The sequence below is a fragment of the Bidens hawaiensis genome, unplaced genomic scaffold (genome assembly GCF_021521415.1).
Source record: "Bidens hawaiensis isolate Kalapana, Puna unplaced genomic scaffold, B.hawaiensis_p1.1 tig00003644_1, whole genome shotgun sequence".
Lineage (NCBI taxonomy): Eukaryota > Viridiplantae > Streptophyta > Magnoliopsida > Asterales > Asteraceae > Bidens > Bidens hawaiensis.
The window spans coordinates 1,731,008-1,750,565 of record NW_027491207.1 but is presented as its reverse complement, the minus strand read 5'-3'; the positions used below and the strand labels follow the sequence as shown (position 1 = coordinate 1,750,565).

Genomic DNA, 19,558 nt, shown 5'->3' with positions numbered 1-19,558 from the left:
AACTTATTTTATTATTTATGTTTTCCGCTAAATTATACTCTAAATTGCTTATTTTAATGAAATGAATCATTTTTAAGTTTAAATATTTTTACAAGTTTTTTTAATGATTACCAACTGTGGGGTTCCCGGGGTTCGGGGCCTTACAAGTTGGTATCAGAGCCTTGGTTCGAGGGATCCCCGAATGCTTGGACTCGAACTGTAAGAAAAGAAACCAGTATGCCCACCGTGAGTAGCTGCACGCCAAGAGGTAACTGTTAATTAATTAGTCATTCCTTTAAATTTAAAAGTTCCCGGTATGTGATTAACTTTTTAAGTGTTAGATGGAAGGCTAACGAGGTTAGGGGCAGGGGTGGTTAGGATGGGCGGGTAAAGTAAACGACTAATTACACTTGATCAACGTCATTAGCAGTTTACCCTTACCTTAAATGTTCTAATTACCACTTGTACTTGACCGTGTTAAAATTCCGTCTTTGTAGGGAAAAGTTATGGTTAATACTCGAGCAGCTAAGAGAGGTGGCTCTAGTGTTCGTGGTCGTGGTCGTAAGCCACGTGCCGAAGCCGAGAGTGAGATTCCTACTTCCTAGCAGGACACCCCGATTCATGAGGAGGGGGATAACCCCGCCTTAGATCCTGCTATGCGCGCAACTATCGCGGATGAGGTTTACCAGGTGCTCCATAGCGCCATTCCTGAGATCGTTGCTTCTCACTAATACCTTTCAAGAATCGTCACCTTCTCATAGTCATCGGTATAATACTCTGGTTAGCCTCAAGCGACTTTCATTTCGTTTTCAATATTATGAGCTTTATCTATGGTTTCCGGAATCGATTCAGGTTTTGTAATTTGGGGGTCGCCAATTTTCAATTGAATAAGGTAGCAAGTTACATTCTTGCTCATATAATATCTATATCTGTGTATCGAGGATTGAAATTACTGGTCTCACTTTCCTCTAATGTTTGAATATTGATTGTTTGTTAGAAGATTAAAGACCGTATTGGGGTCAATTAGGGATCTAAGTTTCATACATAACTTACTAAGGATAAGATTTTTTTTTATTTTTTTTTTCAGTTGGGTAGTTGTTACAAATCAGAAGAAGGTATTTGGAGTGGATTAGTCAGGGAACTATCATTCAGCTTGAATTGCTTTCTTAGGATGTTTAAGGAACACTTGTTAAGGGTTCCATTTTAGTTTGTTTCCCACTTCCAATGGGGTATCTCGAATTGTTGTAGCATTTCCGAGGATTTTTAGTATTCCCCCAGAACTTATAATAGTGCACCCTTTACAACACATGAGCCTATGATTCCTTCATAGATTTCGCTTGCATCTTTATACTAGTACTCAGTTTATCCAAACATCTGGCCTGACTTTTCCTTGTTCATCACTCGGTTATTAAGACTATAAAAGTTTAAAGTTCAAGTTTTGGTTACGGATAGTATAGTTCTTCTCATCCGTGTTTCGTCATTGGGGTACTAGGTTTTGTTCCGTGTACGGGATCACTTCTTTATCTAGAAGAGGCAGTATAACAGTTCTATTTCTATATATAACCTTCATTTGAACTCAATTAACTAGTCCATACTGACTATTACACAATGACTCCTCACTTCCACCGGGAGTGCATCGATAGGGAATAGCTAGTTATTTAGGTTAAGAGGGTAGTTTTTCTAGTAATATGGTTAGTATTTATAGTCTTACTTTTGGTGATTTCTATAGTATACAGGATTGTTATTTACTAGACGGTATATTTTCCAAGGTAATAACTTATAGGAACGAAACGTCTATCAGTGTTCATAATAAATAAACTAAAGTATATTAGGCATTACTAAGAACGTACATGTCACTACATTTGTTCTATCCGGTTTATTCACAATACATGACCCCTAGTCGAGTTGGACGTCGATGCCGGTCCTTGCCTTTGTCTTTCCATCACAATTGGGTTCAATCTAGGGCAGTCTTTCTTGATGTGCTCCATACTACCACACTCATAACAGGCATTACGGTTTATTATGGGTTGGTTTTGGTAGACTGGTTGTTGTCGTGTTAGTTGAGGTTGGGGTAGTTGTAAGTCCTGGAGTTGGGTTGGTGGATTTATAGTATTCATAACGGTTCTACAATTTCGGGCATAGTGTCCCACCTTCCCACATTTGTGACACACATTGGTCCGACATTCACCAACATGATGATAACCACATTTTCCACATCTAGGAAAAGGCCCGTTATACTTATCTTGCTTCACATCGGAACTGATCATAGCGTAATTTTGTATTGCAGGGCGCGCACATTTATTCTGTTGTCTTTCTTGTATTCCCGCTCCATAATTGGTTTGTTTTGTACCAGATGATTCCCCGGGCATTCTTAACGCACCACTTCTAATCAAATCAGAAGTTACAATGCCGGCTTGTAACACGGCATTTTCGAAAGTTACAGGGCCAGTTGAATTAACCAAACTCCTGACTTCGGGGGCTAAACCCCAAATGTAGCATTCAGTATGTTTAGATTCTGGAGTAACTAACCATGGGACTAGACGTGCCAGTTCGTTAAAGCGATGGGTATACTCCAAGTGATCTGCACCCTTCATTTCTAGATTCCAAAGTTCTTGCTCTAATTTCTGAATTTCGTTTATCGAACAAAAGTGTTTTATCATAAGATTTTTAAGTTCTGTCCAATACATACGATTGGCTGCCTCTTGTCCTCGAATTTGCACAACAGTATTCCACCACATTAGCGCGTGGTCTACAAATGTAGAAGTAGCAAATTTGACAATACAATTTGGTGGAAAGTTAGTGATATTAATGATGGATTCAGTCTTTTCGATCCACTTTACCAGTCCATTTGGTCCTTCAGTACCGCTAAATTCCATAGTTTTACCTAGCATGAAGTTCTTAAGTTGATATCCGTGTTGCGGGGGATTTTGATTGTTACAACTATTGTTCAAGTTCGGTGGGAGATTATCATTATTGAAAGTAATATTGGTATTCAACGGGGGAGTATTAGTTGTGATAGTATCAGTATTTATCGGGGGAGCATTTGTGGTTGTATTAGTATTTGTCGGGGGATTAGTATTTACGGCCGCGTTAGCGTTCGGCCCTTGATTTGTATTCATAGTTGTATGGATACCAGCAGCGAATTGTGCTGTTATTGTCGGAAGTACTGTTTGTAGTTGTCGAGCGATCATCTCGGCTATATTTGCCTCAGACAACGTGTTTACTTTCTTCGGGGCCATTCTATAACAATAACCGATTATCCCACAATTAACAAAATTTACATACGCTAATAATCAAAAAAGGAATTACAATAACAAGTAATCAGGTATTTCAATTAACACGTATATATCACACGGGTTTGTTCTCGAGTTTGAATACTAAGGATAGTACGTAAAATTGGCCTAGCAACCGCCAAAGTTTGCATATATATTAAAGTTGTCATCTCATGACAAGAAATTTTAACCCAATAGGGGTCAATGTTTGTATTAAAAATGCCCAAATCGTCCTCCATATTAGTATAGCGCACCACCATATGCTTGTATGGAGTATCAGAAGCTATACACGACAATACCGTACTATCCTTATCTATCAAAGCACGCGTTATAACAATTATAAATAGTTCACAATTTGTACGACAATTGTTCCTATACGATCCCATTATTGGGAAGCTGTTTTTGTTCGGTCTCTCCCGTAGGTAGATATTTGCTCGTTACGAGTTTAATCAGTACGTTATAATGGGAATGCATGTGTATATTCCACCTGACTTCTGAATGTTTGTTAACTAATATGGTAAAATATATTCTTTCGCCAGGTCATTCAGTATTCGTAGGCATGTCGGACTTAATAAAATTATTAGTTTGCTAGTTAGAGGTAAGTAGGTTCCATTCCAGTCGGGGCACGTCATCATTTCGTGATTATGGGGTTTTCATTTTATAATAACCGATTGAAATCGTGTAATATAGGAGAGGTTGAAGGTTGTAGAACATAGATGATTCGAAAAGTTTGCTAGTTAAGGAGGTTCATCAGAATTAGTTGTACTGGTGATATGTAAAGGAAATTATTATGATTAATATTTCTTTTTGAAATATCATTAATACATTATATGTACTGGTAGTCACGTTCTGTTTATAGAATTAGGGACTCAATAAAGTAGTTATTATATTTATAATTCAATAAGTTAGATTCATCACTAAGTATTTCCTCCAGGGATGGTGTTTATTTTTCAAACAACAGAAATCGAAGGGTGACCAGAAAATAGTTTAGTTTAGTGTCAAAGAAACGAGTACATAAAATAAAGGTTAGACCCATGCTGAGAGATATTATATGTATATATATATATATATATATATATATATTCTTGAAATCATTGTCTATAGAACACACCTCCCATGATTCTTTCCCAGGCCTTGCATATTAAGTTCCTTAGTGGTTTCGTCATATCACCAGATTTAATTTGAACTCGGTTAAGCGTTCTCGTATTCTCATTTACAGGGAACACCGGTTCATTAGTTGTCATAAGGCTACCCGATCTCGATATCCTTTGGTGTAATAGTTAGTCATAAAATAGCATTTTCCGATAGCTTTAATCAGAGGAGAAGATATTATTAATTAGGGTAAAAATAAAATATTTTATTTATTATGTATACATATTATATTAATTGTAATAAAATATAATATTAATTTTAGTAAAATATAATTTTAATTAATATAGGGATTAGTATTGATCATAACCGATTATAATGTTCGTTTCGATAAGATTCCATAATATCGGTAGTACCGTATGTACACGTTCCCTATACCTCGTTTCAGATTAGCACGTATGCACCTTACATATATACTCATCATCACCTTTATACATATATGTTGCCATTTTTACCTATCAGTATGTTCCGCGACTTCTTCCTGAATTCCCTCGTACAAGCAAGTCTGTTATTACGTTCCGGACCATAATAACTCACTTGCCCTACGAGTTCATCCCGGCATCCATCAGTATCTATCGTTACTCATTATTAAATTTCCCAGTGATAATCGAGCCTACGGTTAAATTATAGGTATCCTAAGGGATAACCTAATCCTTTATAACCAATGGCTCTGATACCAACTTCTGTCACACCCCGTTAAGAGAATTACATAAGCGTAAAACGGAAATGCAACAGATACAACTAGTATCAAATACATTGTTCATTAAGAAACATTACTAACTAATTTACAATATATTACATCGTTCTAACATCTTTTACAAACTAGGTGATACAATCAAACCGGTTCTTCAATTAATTTACTTCTAACTCAAATGCCCATGACATCAATCACCAATCAGACACGTAACGCACAGGAAATTACTTCTCATATCTGATTACCTGAAAAACATGTTAAAACAGGTCAGCTACAAATAGTTGATGAGTTTCATAAGTTTTAACGAAATCAGTTCTGCGCACCATACAGTCATAGTTTGTATGTACACGCGTATATAAGAAAATGTATTTATATTTTATATATGTATATCTACGTCTTTATATACTGATATGTATGTGTATAAGTTTATGATAGAGTTTGAAACTACGATAAAATCATGACTGCTCATTCATACTTCGTGTCTTCATTTTTCAAATAAAATCAACCCCTGTGGCCCCCTTTCCACCAACAACGCTTCCACGTAAAATCACCACTATGGTCCCTCTTCTGACCACAATGGTTTCACTTAAACTCAAACATTACACGTTGTATACACAAACAATTATTATTTTCTACACATAGAATTTCCTACACCTATCCACATAGTATGTATATATATATATATATGTACACAATACACAAACACATATATATAGTATTTATCACGTATTACTAATCATTGTGGCCCCCTTTCCGCCCACAACATATATAATCATAATATTTTCTTAACACTCATGTCATAATCAAGTTATTTCGTTTATTAAGTTGCAGCAGGACTTGGCTCATAGGCCATACTCAACTTTAGTTTAGTACTATTGTGGCCCCACCTCTTTCACCCACAATAGCCCCATGGCCATTACAGACCACGTTATTCACCAATGGCCATTACAGACCACGTTATTCACCAATGGCCATTACAGACCACGTTATTTCCTCAACCTGTTGTGTTTAGCATTATATAGCGTATTTGTATAAACAGGTTGTCGCGTATGATTTCATTATGTTTTGGCATTCGTAGTGTTTCCATTTAATATATCAATCACGATAATAATCACCTTTCCTCAGCACGTAGTTTATCATTATGTTTGTAGGAATTTTTCATATATGAAGGTTCAGGTATTTTTCGTTATGAACCGTTTTCAGATAGATAATGCATATGAACATGCTTTTCACCCCAAAATTTTGTAAACAGTTTGAAAAGAGGGGTCATGAAACTCACGGTTTTGTAGGCACTCAGTGCGAGATCAGCACGGGGTTCGTTTCCCTTGCTATCACTTAGTCCCTATAGTCCATATTATAATAATATTAATATTTTAATATTATTATAATCTCAGTACTAAATTGGGCTGTATAACTAATTTGGATATAACTGGAACGCCCAGAAAGTGACAATAGGCTTAGGTTGTGATGTTGTTCAATGTCTAATACTTAAAACCGAACTTGGCTCAGATTCCCGTTTTCCCAGCTGGGCCAAGTTGTTTGTTTACGCGTTCAGAAAACAGTTATGGGGAAATAAGCTTGGGTAAATGTATTGGTTTATAAAATGATTAAGTTATAAAGAATGATCACATACTGGGGTACCGGATTAGCCTCGGGGCCCGTTTCCGTTTATTCAGTTTGATTTAAGAAGAAACGTGCACAATCCATCCGGATTGTCCAGGTTTCTCATAGAAAAGTTCGTTTTTACTTAATTAATCCAAAAATATGATTTTTGATCACTCTTGGTGTTTTGATATTCCCGCAGGTTCGTTAGTCGCGAACTTGCCGGTTTTTATAAAAACTGAATTTGTTTAATCTTCAAATTAGCATAATTAATTAACCATTAATCATTAAATTATAAAAATTTAGCTACTTATCAATTAAAATATGTGGATTTTAATAAAAATATTCTGGAATTATTTAATGATTTATTAATTTATAAAAATTCATTTTATCAGCTATATTTCGCCTGAAAATCGTCCGTTTATCCCAAACAATTTCCAAAAATTCCACAAAAATTCCTGAATACTCAAATCATATCTCAAAACAACCTGTATTAATTCCAGAATGTAAAAAGCTTGTTCAATATTCTTTTTGGCCCAAATTCGGCTATAAAAATTCGCACGAACGCATATGTACAAAACACCTTTAGACTTCTCCAAATGATCTCAAAATTCATATGTGATCAAAATACATCAAATATGAGTTCCCAGAAAAATTTCATAATTTTTGGAGCATTGTAACTATTTTTCCCCATTAAACGTCCCAATTCAGTTATAAATTCGCCAAATATTCTCGGATGGTCGAAAAATTACCAAATTTTAACAGGTACTCAATGACATGGTCCCTGATATCCCTGAAACATTTCAAGGCCTAATAATATGCACATCACAACCTTAACCTAAACAGCCCGTAATCGAGTAAATCGGTATTACCTTTGCGGTTTTGGTTCCTTTTCGCTCTCTTAATCCAATTTTCGGGTTCTTGTGCTTCTATATAAGCTAGGTACAGATCCTATATCACAAACCAAGTAGGTTTCATCAATAGAACAGCCCTTTAACTTAGGGTTTCGGCTAGTGCACAAAAACGAACTTTTTAAACCGTAAAAACGCCGTTTTAACCCTTTAATCCGTGTTTATGGCCAAAAAAACTATTAAACCAGGTTCCTCACCATGTTTATGATCAAAAAATGTTTATGGACCATTTTTAAGGTTTTTACATGGTTAGGAATTATTTTTGGCAATCAAGCTATGTTTATATGGTATTAATCTAGTTTAAACGAGCCGAAAATCGATTATTTATGACATCTTTACCTAGTTCTTGCTGGGTTTTGAAAAGACCAAGTTGATATCCAGATTATTCACAAGAAAATGACTTCAAAATATCTTGAACTTGTTTAATATGTAAAGGAAAACCAAGGGTAAAAAAGTCTTTTGGCGGGCTGGGCTTGTTGGGCCCTCTTTTGGGCCCATTTGGCCCACTTTTCTTGATTTACGTGCCCAAACGTGAAATGCCGAGTCCAAATTTATTTCGGGTTCGGTTTTTGGCGACAAAAATATATCGGGTGCGACAAACGGAGCGAAAACGAGTGTTTTTCGGCTAGTTTTGTGTAAAATTATAAAAACATACTATACATTTGTAAAAATCAAAAATATTTTCACGGATCGCTTAAAACATTTCAAATAAGTGTTTGGTAAGTCTTTTTCGGTTTAACGGATGATACAATGCTTGGTTTGTAACTATCTTTCGCGTTTAAATCTATAGCGGGTAGTTAAACGAGCATATTTTCATTTAACTTGTTTGCTATCGAACTAAGACCATATTACTAATATTTTAGCTTATATTAAACGTATATCTCTTATAGCGGGCCCCTCGGGATATCCGGTTCATAACCATACCCGTTCGGTTATTCGTTTGCTTGTTATGCAATAAACGGTTAAACGCTTATTTGAGTTTGTAAGAACTACGGTGTATCCGATTTTCTCACGAATGTCACACATTATTTGTACGGTGTTCTTTGCGTTATTTAGACCGACCATAAGAGTTTAAAATACTTATTTGAACAAAAGGAACTGAATATGCGCCAACGACGATGGTTGGAGTTGATTAAGGATTATGATTTGGATATTATGTACCACCCCGCTAAGGCTAACGTGGTGGCCGACGCGTTGAGCCGGAAGGAGAGACCGAAGCCGATTCGTGAGAAATCCTACCAGCTTATTCTCAAACCCGACATTTTGAAACAAATAGCCAACGTCCAGAATGAGGCGTTGCAGGTGGAATGGATTATGTCAGAACGTGTTTGGGGTCAGGAGAAATTGTTGGAAGACGTCGGTGACGGGGTGAAGTATAAGGATGGTCGTTTATGGGTACCAAGGTATGGGGGATTCAGAGATAAAATTTTGGATGAGGCACACAAGTCGCGCTATTCTATTCACCCGGGGGCGACCAAGATGTACCAAGACTTGAAGAAAAACTATTGGTGGCCTGAGATGAAATTTGAGATGGCTCAGTACGTGAGTAAGTGTTTGACGTGTCTACAAGTTAAGGCCGAGCATCAGAAGCCATTTGGGAAACTTCAGCCGTTGGAAATACCTGAGTGGAAATGGGAGCATCTTACTATGGATTTTGTGACTAAACTGCCTCGTACTCCTAGGGGTAATTATGACACCATTTGAGTAATCGTGGATAGATTGACCAAGAGCGCCCATTTATTGCCGATTCGAGAGACTTTTAATTCTAAGCAGCTGGCCGATGTGTTTATTCGTGAGATCGTCTCTAGGCACGGGGTGCCGGTATCTATTGTTTCGGATAGGGATACGCGTTTCACCTCCAGGTTTTGGAAAAGGTTTCACGAGGAGATGGGCACCAAACTCCTCATCAGTACTGCTTATCACCCGCAGACGGATGGTCAGTCCGAGAAGACCATTCAGACTCTCGAGGATATGTTGCGGGCTTGTGTTATCGACTTTGGTGGTAGTTGGGACCGTCACTTACCGTTGGTGGAGTTTTCGTATAATAACAGTTATCACGCCACGATTGGGATGTCACCGTTTGAGATGTTGTATGGTAGGAGGTGTAGGACTCCAGTCTGTTGGGGTTCCATTGGTCAAAAGCAGTTGGGTAGTTTAGAGGTGGTCGAGGCTACGACTGAGAAGCTCGACAAGATCAAAGCATTTATGAAGGCCGCGCAGGATCGTCAGAAGTCTTATGCAGATAAAAGGCGAAGGCCTATTGTGTTTGAGCTTGGGATCGGGTTATGATAAAAGTTTCTCCCTGGAAGGGCATTATTCGTTTTCGTAAGAGGGGGAAGCTCAGTCCGAGGTTTATTGGCATGTTCCGTATATTGGCCCGAGACGGTGAGGTAGCATATAGGCTGGAATTGCTCGAGGAGCTCGCGGGGATTCATCCTACTTTTCACGTCTCCCATCTGAGGAATTGCCTAGCGGATGAAGAGGCCCATGTGCCTCTTGATGATATCGAACTCAATAGTAAGCTGAACTACATTGAGCAACCGATTGCTATTCTTGACCGTCAGGAGAGACGTTTGAGAAATAAGGTGGTTAGACAGGTGAAGGTGCAGTGGAAACACCGTAGGGGTTCCGAGGCCACTTGGGAGTCAGAAGGCGATATGATGAAGCATTATCCGCAGTTGTTCCTGTCGCATCGGGATTCGGGGACGAATCCCATTGTAAGGGGGTGGACTTGTAATGCCCGTTAATTCCGGTTTCAAGAATTAAGGATTGTAGAGTATGTATAATTCTCGGGATTTATCCGACATTCCTCAGAAGCCTTTACGGCATCCCGGTACGTCTCATCGCTTAACATTTCTTCCAAATTGCATTATCATTATTTTCCGGGGGCTAGAATGAAAAAGTTTTATGATATAACACCAAACAAAAAAAACACTAAACCCTAGTTCAGCATTCTGTCCGATCGGCCAAGGTTCCAGCCTCCCTCCCTTCTTTGCTTCGACTTTTTGATCGATTCCAAGCTCCTAGAAGTAGTTCAAGGTATGTACTACAATCCCCAACACTCTTTTTGCTCACCCCTAATCATTTTGATGCTCAATTTTGCCGAAACTTTTCGTTGGACAGATTTTTGGCCAAGGTGTAATTGACCCACTTCCCGTGGATAAAAAATAGATTTTCCGGTGTAGAAAGATCCCCAGGTATGGCATTTACATCATATTAAAATTTCGTGGTCATTGGAGGTGTTTAGGTCGGTCAATCGATTTTAGTTCGAAAACTAGGGTTTATCGGGTATAGATTTGCAAATTGTTGAGTTTGATGCGTTAATTGATCGGGTGACCGACCGAATCAGTTTGTACAGCCCTAGGGGGGTTTAAGGGATGTGGAAAAATTACTTTTTTTATGCTCGGGGCTGTTTTGGTTAGTGCTTCGTCAATCGAGTCATCGGTGCGCGAATTTTCGTTTAAATGTTAAAGTAAGAGTTGTAAAAAGGAACCGTCAACCCTATCAACTCGGGTGACATAATCTTGATGAATGAAAAGATTTAAAATGGAATTTGGTCCATTTGGGGCTGATTCGTTTAACAAATGGTTTTAAGGTTTATTACACGCGCATTCGACCCGATTTGATTACCCTTGGGCCTTGGGCCAAGTTGTTGGGCCTTGGGCCAAAGTGTTGGGCTTGAACGGCCCATTAGGCAAGAGTGTTCTTACGGTCTAGTTTAGTAACGTGTTGTGTATAATTTACAGGCCCTTGCTTGTGATTGTGCACTTAGGGATTTCCAAGCTCGTTGCAAGTGTTCGATTGATTTCAGGTGAGTTCATAATACCCTTTTTACTCTTTTTACTTTTGGGCTAGCATGCACATCTAAGTGTTTTCTTACATGATGAAATGTTTTTTAAACAAATTTATATAGGCTTGCTAGCATATGGTAGGCCTTGGGATGTTAAATATATATATATATATATATATATACACACATTATTGCTTGGCCTATATTTGGCGATGTTATAGTCGTTTCGACTACAGATGTTGTGTATGCCTACTTTGTGTTTGCATGCACTGATGTTACGTGTTTGGGTTGTACGTTTGCTCGACCCTGATGTTATACGTGGATGTTATATATATATATATATATATATATATATATATATATATATATAGATGTAATTGAAAAGATGTTTAAATATACATTTTGTATATGTATGTATGAGGATGTTTAGTTTTCGGTAATGAAGATTTGATGGATGCACCCTTTTACTTTTTTAAAACTTTTGGTATGACTATCATAACTATTACTACTGCTATTATTTACTTAAAACTTGAACTCACTCAGCTCAAGCTGACTTTGTGTGCATGTTAGTGTGAGTTTCAGGTTAGGAAGAGGATGCCTTATCGCTTGGACGTGTACGAAGCTACTTGGACGGTGAAGGGCATACGGGAATTGAAGTTTTACTATTAAACATTTATTTTTAAAAGTTTTTATTTAAAGATAACTATGTGGATTTTGGGCAAAATTCCCGGGTTTTGGGAACTTATTTTATTATTTATGTTTTCCGCTAAATTATACTCTGAATTGCTTATTTTAATGAAATGAATCATTTTTAAGTTTAAATATTTTTACAAGTGTTTTCAATGATTACCAACTGTGGGGTTCCCGGGGTTCAGGGAATATATATATATATATATATATATATATATATATATAGGTTTAAGTTCGGGAGAAAAATGATATTACTGTGAGAAATGAATATGGGCCACTAGATTTATTTTATGTTTTAAATAAATTAAAAAATGTAAGTACAACAATAAATGCATTCTCTCTCTTCAATTAATACAACTAATATAACCATAATAAATCATCTCTAATTAATAAATATCAAAACATATTTTTTTTTCAATTGATATACTTAGAAAAATTATTGTTATAAATAATAATAAAAAAAATATCATACAAATGTGTTCATTAAATATAAACAGTAAATATACAACCTACACAAAATTATATAACATATATTTGTTTTGAGCAATAAAAACGTACAACATACAAAAAAGTATACAACTTACATATGTAATTCGACATCAACAATTATATAAACTAGACAAAGATACGCACATCCTATACGTGTGTAGGTTATATGTTTTTCGTGTGTAAGTAATATGTATTCTTATTCTTAGAACAAATGTATGTTATATGTTTTTGTGTAGGTTGTATATTTTTATTGACATTTAATACTAACATATGTAAGATAGTTTTTTGTATTATTCATGCCAATGTACCTACGTGTTGATGGATATTGATATATTGAGTTGGAAGAAATTGGTTTTGGATAGAAAAAAAATTTAATCTATGAATAAATTGTATTTGTGTAGGATAAAATTTTCGAGTGTAGGTTATATGTTTTTCATGTGTAGGGTATACGTTTTCGTGTGCGTGTATAGTTCATTGATGCTGAATTTTGTGTGTCGGTTATATGTTTTCTTATTCTTAGAACAAGTGTAGGTTATATGTTTTTGTGTAGGTTGTTTGTTGATATTTAATGCAAACACGTATAAGATAGTTTTTTGTACTATTCATCACAATGTAACTACATGTTGATGGACATTAATATATTGAGTTGGAAGAAATTGGTTTTAGATAAAAAGAAATTTTAATGTATAAATAAATTGTACTTGTGTAGGATAAAAATTTAAGAGAGAAAAAATAAGTTATAAAATTAAATGAATTCTTAATATTTTCCAATTATAATAATTTGATTAGTTATATTAATTAAATACATAACTATTACATTTATTAGTTATATTAATTGAAGAGAGATCATGCATTAATAATTTCCTCTTTTATCTTTAAGCATTTAAAACATAAAATAAAACTAGTGGTCCATATTCATTTCTCACAGTAATCTCATTTTTCTCTTGAACCATCCCTATATATATATATATATATATATATATATATATATATATATGGGTGGGATCTAAAGAGAGCTCCTTTTAAATATAGAACTAATAAAGAATTATTTTTAACTTTTTAAAAAGAATATTTTGTGATTTTTTTTTCTTCTTCCTTCTAATAAGATGATATTGTTCCTAAATAAAAAGACCGTCGATGCAGTGCATATGTGCACTAATGTGTATTGCATATAATACAACACAATTGTATTACACAATACACACTATTTTGAATATATGTAAATACAACACTAATAATTGTATGCAATACACACGATCGCATATACGCAATACAACACTAATGCACATATGTACTATATCGATTTTTTTTATTTTTGTATATAATATAAAACTATTGCACTAATACAATGCAAAAAATTGCATATATACTATTCAACATTATTGCACATATCAAAATACACAATAGTGCACATATGCAATAAAAAAAGTCGATATACTGCATATATGCACTAAGAGTTTTTTTTATTTTTTTATTTTTTTATTTTTATATTTTTTTCTAGTGAAGAATGACAACATATAAGAAGGATGAAAAAAAATTAAAAATATATTTTTTAATTAAATTAAAAATATTTCTTTATTAGCTCTTTAGTTCTCTCTTTAGTAAGAAATTCTCTTGATCCTCTTCCTATAAAATCATATGTATGATTGATATATATATATATAGAGAAACATGATCAAATACATTTTATTCTTAACATGAAAACAGTGAGAACCAATTTGCTTTTATTATTAGGTTTGTTTTTATAGGTGTTTGTTGTTATTTATTGTTTGCATTTGCTAATTTTCGATTATGAGACGCTATTAGTATTTGCTGATTTATATTTTGTTGTTATTATTAGATTTTTTCTTTTGTTGTTATAAGTGTTTGCTGGTATTTGCTTTTATTATTTTGTTCTTGATTTTATATTTTGTTGTTATTATTATATTTTTTCTTTTGTTGTTATAAGTGTTTGCTGGTATTTGCTTTTATTATTTTGTTCTTGATTTTGATTCTTTTGTTGTAATTTTTAGGTTTTTTTTCTTTGTTATTACAAATCATTGTTTATGTAGATTGGTATTGTGGTTAGTATTGTTTCTTACGTTCTCGGTTTTTTATAAATTGGTATTATTTCCTACGTTCTCGTGTTAAAATTAAAATGTACATGAGCCTTCTCCATATATATATATATATATAGGGGGTGAGATCCAGTGAAAACTCCTCTTAAAGAGAAAACTTAAAAACTCATAAAAAACTATTTTTAACTTTTTTAAAAAAAGTTTTTGAAGTTTCTTTTTTTCCACTTATTCTTCTATGTTGTTATTAGTTCAAAAAAAAAGAAAGAAAAAAGAAAAAACCCTTGTCGGTAACCTCGTCGGTGTAGTGTACATGTGTAATAGTGTGCATTGCATATATGCAAAAGTGTTTGTATTGCATATAATACAACACTATTGCACATATTTGATACACACTATAGTATATATGCAATATAAGACTAATACTCACATCAAATACACATTAGTACGTATGTGTAATACAACATTAACACACATGTGCACTACATCGACTTTTATTTTATTTTATTTTTTTCATATGATACAAATACAACACTCTACACATATACAATACATATATATTGAATATATGCAATTAAACGCTATTAAACTTAAAAATACATAGTAATACACATGTGTAATACAACGATATCGACAGTAATACATATGTGCATTACAACGGGTTTTTTTTCATTTTTTTTTATTTTTTTTATATTTTCGAGCAAAGGGTAAGAAAACATAAGAATAATGGCAAAAACAGAAATTTGAAAAGATTTTTTATTTTTAATTAAAAATAATTCTTTAAGAGTTTTTAAGTTTTCTCTCTAAATATGAGTTTTCTTTTGATCATCTCCCTATATATATATATATATATATATATATTAATGAAACCCCTAAAATCCTACATGTCGCGATATGGTCACTCCCCCCTTTATAGAAGCCACCAGATTGCTTGATTTTTAAATGGAGACCTCTCATTGATTTAACCCAAATTCATAGGTATGAGTTTTACCAAAATCAGATAGTTCTTAAACAAGTTATAACATCTCATTAAATTAAAAATTAATCTTACCAATTATATCCTATAAAATAGGGATATATTAAAATTTAATATTCAATTTAAAAAGAAAAAGATATTATTTATAATTAATAAACAATTTTATAGTAAAAAACATAAGCGGGTCATGGGTCACCAAATCGAGATAGCTTTTAAACGGGTTATACTATATCATTTATTTATGAAACTCTTTATCATCAAACCCTAAGTATATTAGAAACTTTTTTACAATAAAGAAAATTAAAATCCAAAAAATAAATATTAAAAAACAAAAAATGTAAAACAACCATTCTCTCAAGCCATCAGATTACTGTATTTGTAAATGAAGGCTTTTCACGCATTTGACCCGAATTCATGGGTAAATGTCTCACCAAACTCAGATAGCTCTTAAACGGGTTATAACATCTCAATTAAAAATTAATCTCATCAAATATTTGATATGAAAATCCTACAAAATAGGATATACTAAAAATTAATATCCTATTTTATGTAAAAAAATATATATTATTTATAATTAAGAAAAAAATTTATAATAAAGAAAATAAACAGGTATGGTTATCACCAAACCCAGATTGCTTTTAAACCGGATTATAACGTATCATTTATTTGTGAAACCATTTTATCATCAAATCTCAAGTATATTAATTATTAACTTTCTTACAATAAATAAAATTAAAATCCAAATATATATATATATATAAATATATAAAAGGAATAATATAAAACAACCCCCGTAATACGGAGGATAAAATCTAGTATGTGTGTGTGTGTGTGTGTGTGTGTGTGTGTATCAATCATACATATCTACCTATATAATAAAAGAGTGGGTTTTCAAGAAAACTTCTTTTTTTATAATTAACAAAGGGTCTTCAAAATGCCATATGGCAATTCCTATTATTTTTTAATTATTTTAAATTCAAAGCACAACATCTTTCTTTTTATTTTAAATTAACAAGAAGTCTTCAAAGTGACACGTGCCAAGTGGATTTTTCATCAAATTCTCCTTTTATGTTTCACCAAATTTCTTTAAAGTATCACATGGCATTTCTTAATTACTTTAATTCAATTTCAAAATCAAACTTGCAATGCTTATCATATTCAGAATTTTTTTCATTCCAATTCACATGTTCTAACCCTATCAATCATTATCTACCTATTACATTGAAACTCATCAGTATTCAAGATAACTATCAAACCTTTGTAATCAGATTCACATATCCAATCTTATTCCGCTCACGTTTTGAGTCCTGATTAAAGGAAAATCGAAGGATAAGAAAAATGGTTTGTAATAACAAAAGGAAGAACCACTCGCAAATATCTTATCAGTCTACACATCATAATGCAACTTTATATCACCCTTATCATACAGTTAATTGTAAGTATTTTTAAATGACCGACTTGAGTTCATGTTTAGTTTAAAATAATTGTAAGTGGTTTTATTGAAATTTAATTGATATACATTAAAAATTTTCGATACATATGTTGCGATGACTGTAAACCAAAGTCAATGAAATGTTTTGAGAATTGTAATATATATATTTACTTAAAGTAATATAATTGTTTATATAATATGAACCTATTATCTATATATATATATATATATATATATATATATATATATATATATATGTTTTTTTATTTTATTTTATTATATTTTTGGTCAACCTGTCCCGTATGAAACACGGGTTCAGACATAATGATTATAATAATATTATTGCTTTTCATACTAACCTGGACACGCACCTTTGTCGCTCCCACATTTGTAGTCGGGGGCGGTGTTGATTTGGTTAGTTTCAGTGTTTACCCACCCGTGATTGTTATTGTGCATTTTAAAGTGTTTCCGTCCGTCCACCGCTAGCAATCTAATCTAATCGTAGATGACGGTGCTGATAACGGGCGTCAGCAGAGGTCTGGGGAAAGCCCTCGCCCTAGAACTGGCCAAGAGAGGCCATTCGGTCATCGGCTGCTCTCGCTCTCAAGACAAACTCAAATCTCTACAATCCCAACTCTCTAATTCTTCTTCTTCTTCTGAAGACGACGACAGCAAACACCTCTTCCTTAATGTTGACGTCGTAAGTTCCTTCCTACGAATTAACCCCAAAATTAAAACCCTGGCCTGAATATATATATTTATTTGTTTCCTCCAGTGTTGAAGAACTGGCACGACTTGTCATGGACAAGAAGGGGGTTCCAGATATCATTGGTAATCAAAAATTTACTTGTTATTTTTTTTTTACTAGCTTCAGTTTATGATTATGATTATTATTATTATGTAAATATTAGTTTCTACATTGTCTCTCTCTCACATTTGTTCATGCCTATACTTTTTGTTTTATGCCTTCATTTCCATAAATAAACTACTAATCTTACCCTCGGATGGGCAAAAGTGAAATTGCACTAATTTTGACGGTATTTTACTAATCTCGTGAAAATAACGTTAAAAGTGGCGGAAGGTTAATCAGGCATCATGTGGTGGCGTTGATAGTCGAAAGACAAGGGTACATGCACCAATCTACTGGTGTCCCGATGGTTGAGTGTTATGTGCCTTAGTCCATGGCTTGATGCAAAACTACTATCGAGCCAGGGGTCTCATCGGAAGCAACCTCGCTATTCCTACGGGGTAGAGGTAAGGTTGTCTACATCTTACCCTCCTCAGACCTTACCATAGCTTTGCTATTGGTGGGATATACTGAGTACGATGATGATGATGATTTCCATAAATAAAAATAAGTTTGTCTGACATCTCACCAATGGCTGATTTTGTGACTTTCTCAAATTTATTTATTTTGCTTATAGAACAAGTATATGTGTACAGTAAATAATGCAGGTACCATAAACAAAAACAACAGATTATGGGAGGTGCCAGAAGAGGAATTCAATGCTGTCATAGATACTAATTTAAAAGGAATTGCAAATATGTTACGACATTTTATTCCCCTTATGATCGACAAAGAACAAGGGATTATCGTCAATATGTCATCTGGCTGGGGAAGATCGGCTGCAGCACAGGTAACAACACATTTTGAAAATTACAAAAAAATTAATTAGTTTTAAGTTGTTACATTCATTGGTTGTGATTTTGTAAAAATGGAAATAGGTGGCCCCTTATTGGTCCGCCGCTCATTGGACTTCGGTCCTCTTTCACGCTGCTTGCAAGACCACGGTCCGCTGCTGCGCTGCTAGTTAGTTAGTTTTTTTTTTGTCTAGCCGCTACCCTGCTGCATTGCACGTTTCTTACAGGATTTTGGATGTATCATTGAAGCCCATGGATAATATAATCAAGCAAAGTATGGTTTCGTTGGCAAAAGTTTGGATTTCCAAGTCGATCGAAGCACGATTATCTTAATTAGTGTTTTATGTTTTTTTTCCTTATGTTTTCCCTCTGAACTTCTGGTTTCCTTCCGTTCCGACTGCGGGGGAGTATTGGATTATATTACTATTATCATGTATTATTAATGTGAGCCCACGGGCCCACCTTAGGTCTCTAGGGTTTGCATTCCGTCTCTATATATTGTAATACGTTATCAATGAATAAACAATCCAGTATTTTACCATTGTCTAACATAACCAACATGTGTTGTCCTCCTAAGTAGGCTGATATATGACAAATTTTTAAGACTGTTTGAAGTCTTAATTGCTCTATTTATGAGCCAAAAGTCATAATAAACCTTGATGATTGTTGTAAGTTGATCCAATTATTGATGAACAGATTCATCATTTTTTTCCCTCAGTTGATTATATAGCCAACTCTTTTGAGAAATTTGGACTGTGGGTAAAGTTACCCTTTTGTTCCTACTTAAAATACATCTTTTGATCAGTATTTGACTTTGACTCACCAAATTTATTTCCAGACAATACAATTACTGTACTATTTCACCAGTCATTCACTTAG

At 34.1% G+C, this 19,558-nt stretch overlaps 1 protein-coding gene across 1 annotated transcript; it reads left to right on the top strand.

Moving 5' to 3' along the window:
• The first annotated feature begins 17,543 nt into the window (after positions 1–17,543).
• LOC143623930 (NADPH-dependent pterin aldehyde reductase-like) lies at positions 17,544–18,853 on the top strand. The gene is made up of 4 exons (XM_077094720.1): positions 17,544–17,743; positions 17,805–17,869; positions 18,482–18,675; positions 18,764–18,853. Exons 1-4 carry the CDS (start codon positions 17,544–17,546, stop codon positions 18,851–18,853), a joined length of 549 nt encoding a protein of 182 aa, XP_076950835.1.
• Positions 18,854–19,558: the final 705 nt, after the last annotated feature.

Coding starts and splice junctions, on each gene's coding strand:
- LOC143623930 (XM_077094720.1), top strand. CDS start 17,544: ATGACGGTGCTGATAACGGGCGTCAGCAGAGGTCTGGGGAAAGCCCTC. Junction 17,744..17,804: donor CTTAATGTTGACGTCGTAAG/TTCCTTCCTACG, acceptor ATATTTATTTGT/TTCCTCCAGTGTTGAAGAAC. Junction 18,676..18,763: donor GAAGATCGGCTGCAGCACAG/GTAACAACACAT, acceptor AAATGGAAATAG/GTGGCCCCTTATTGGTCCGC.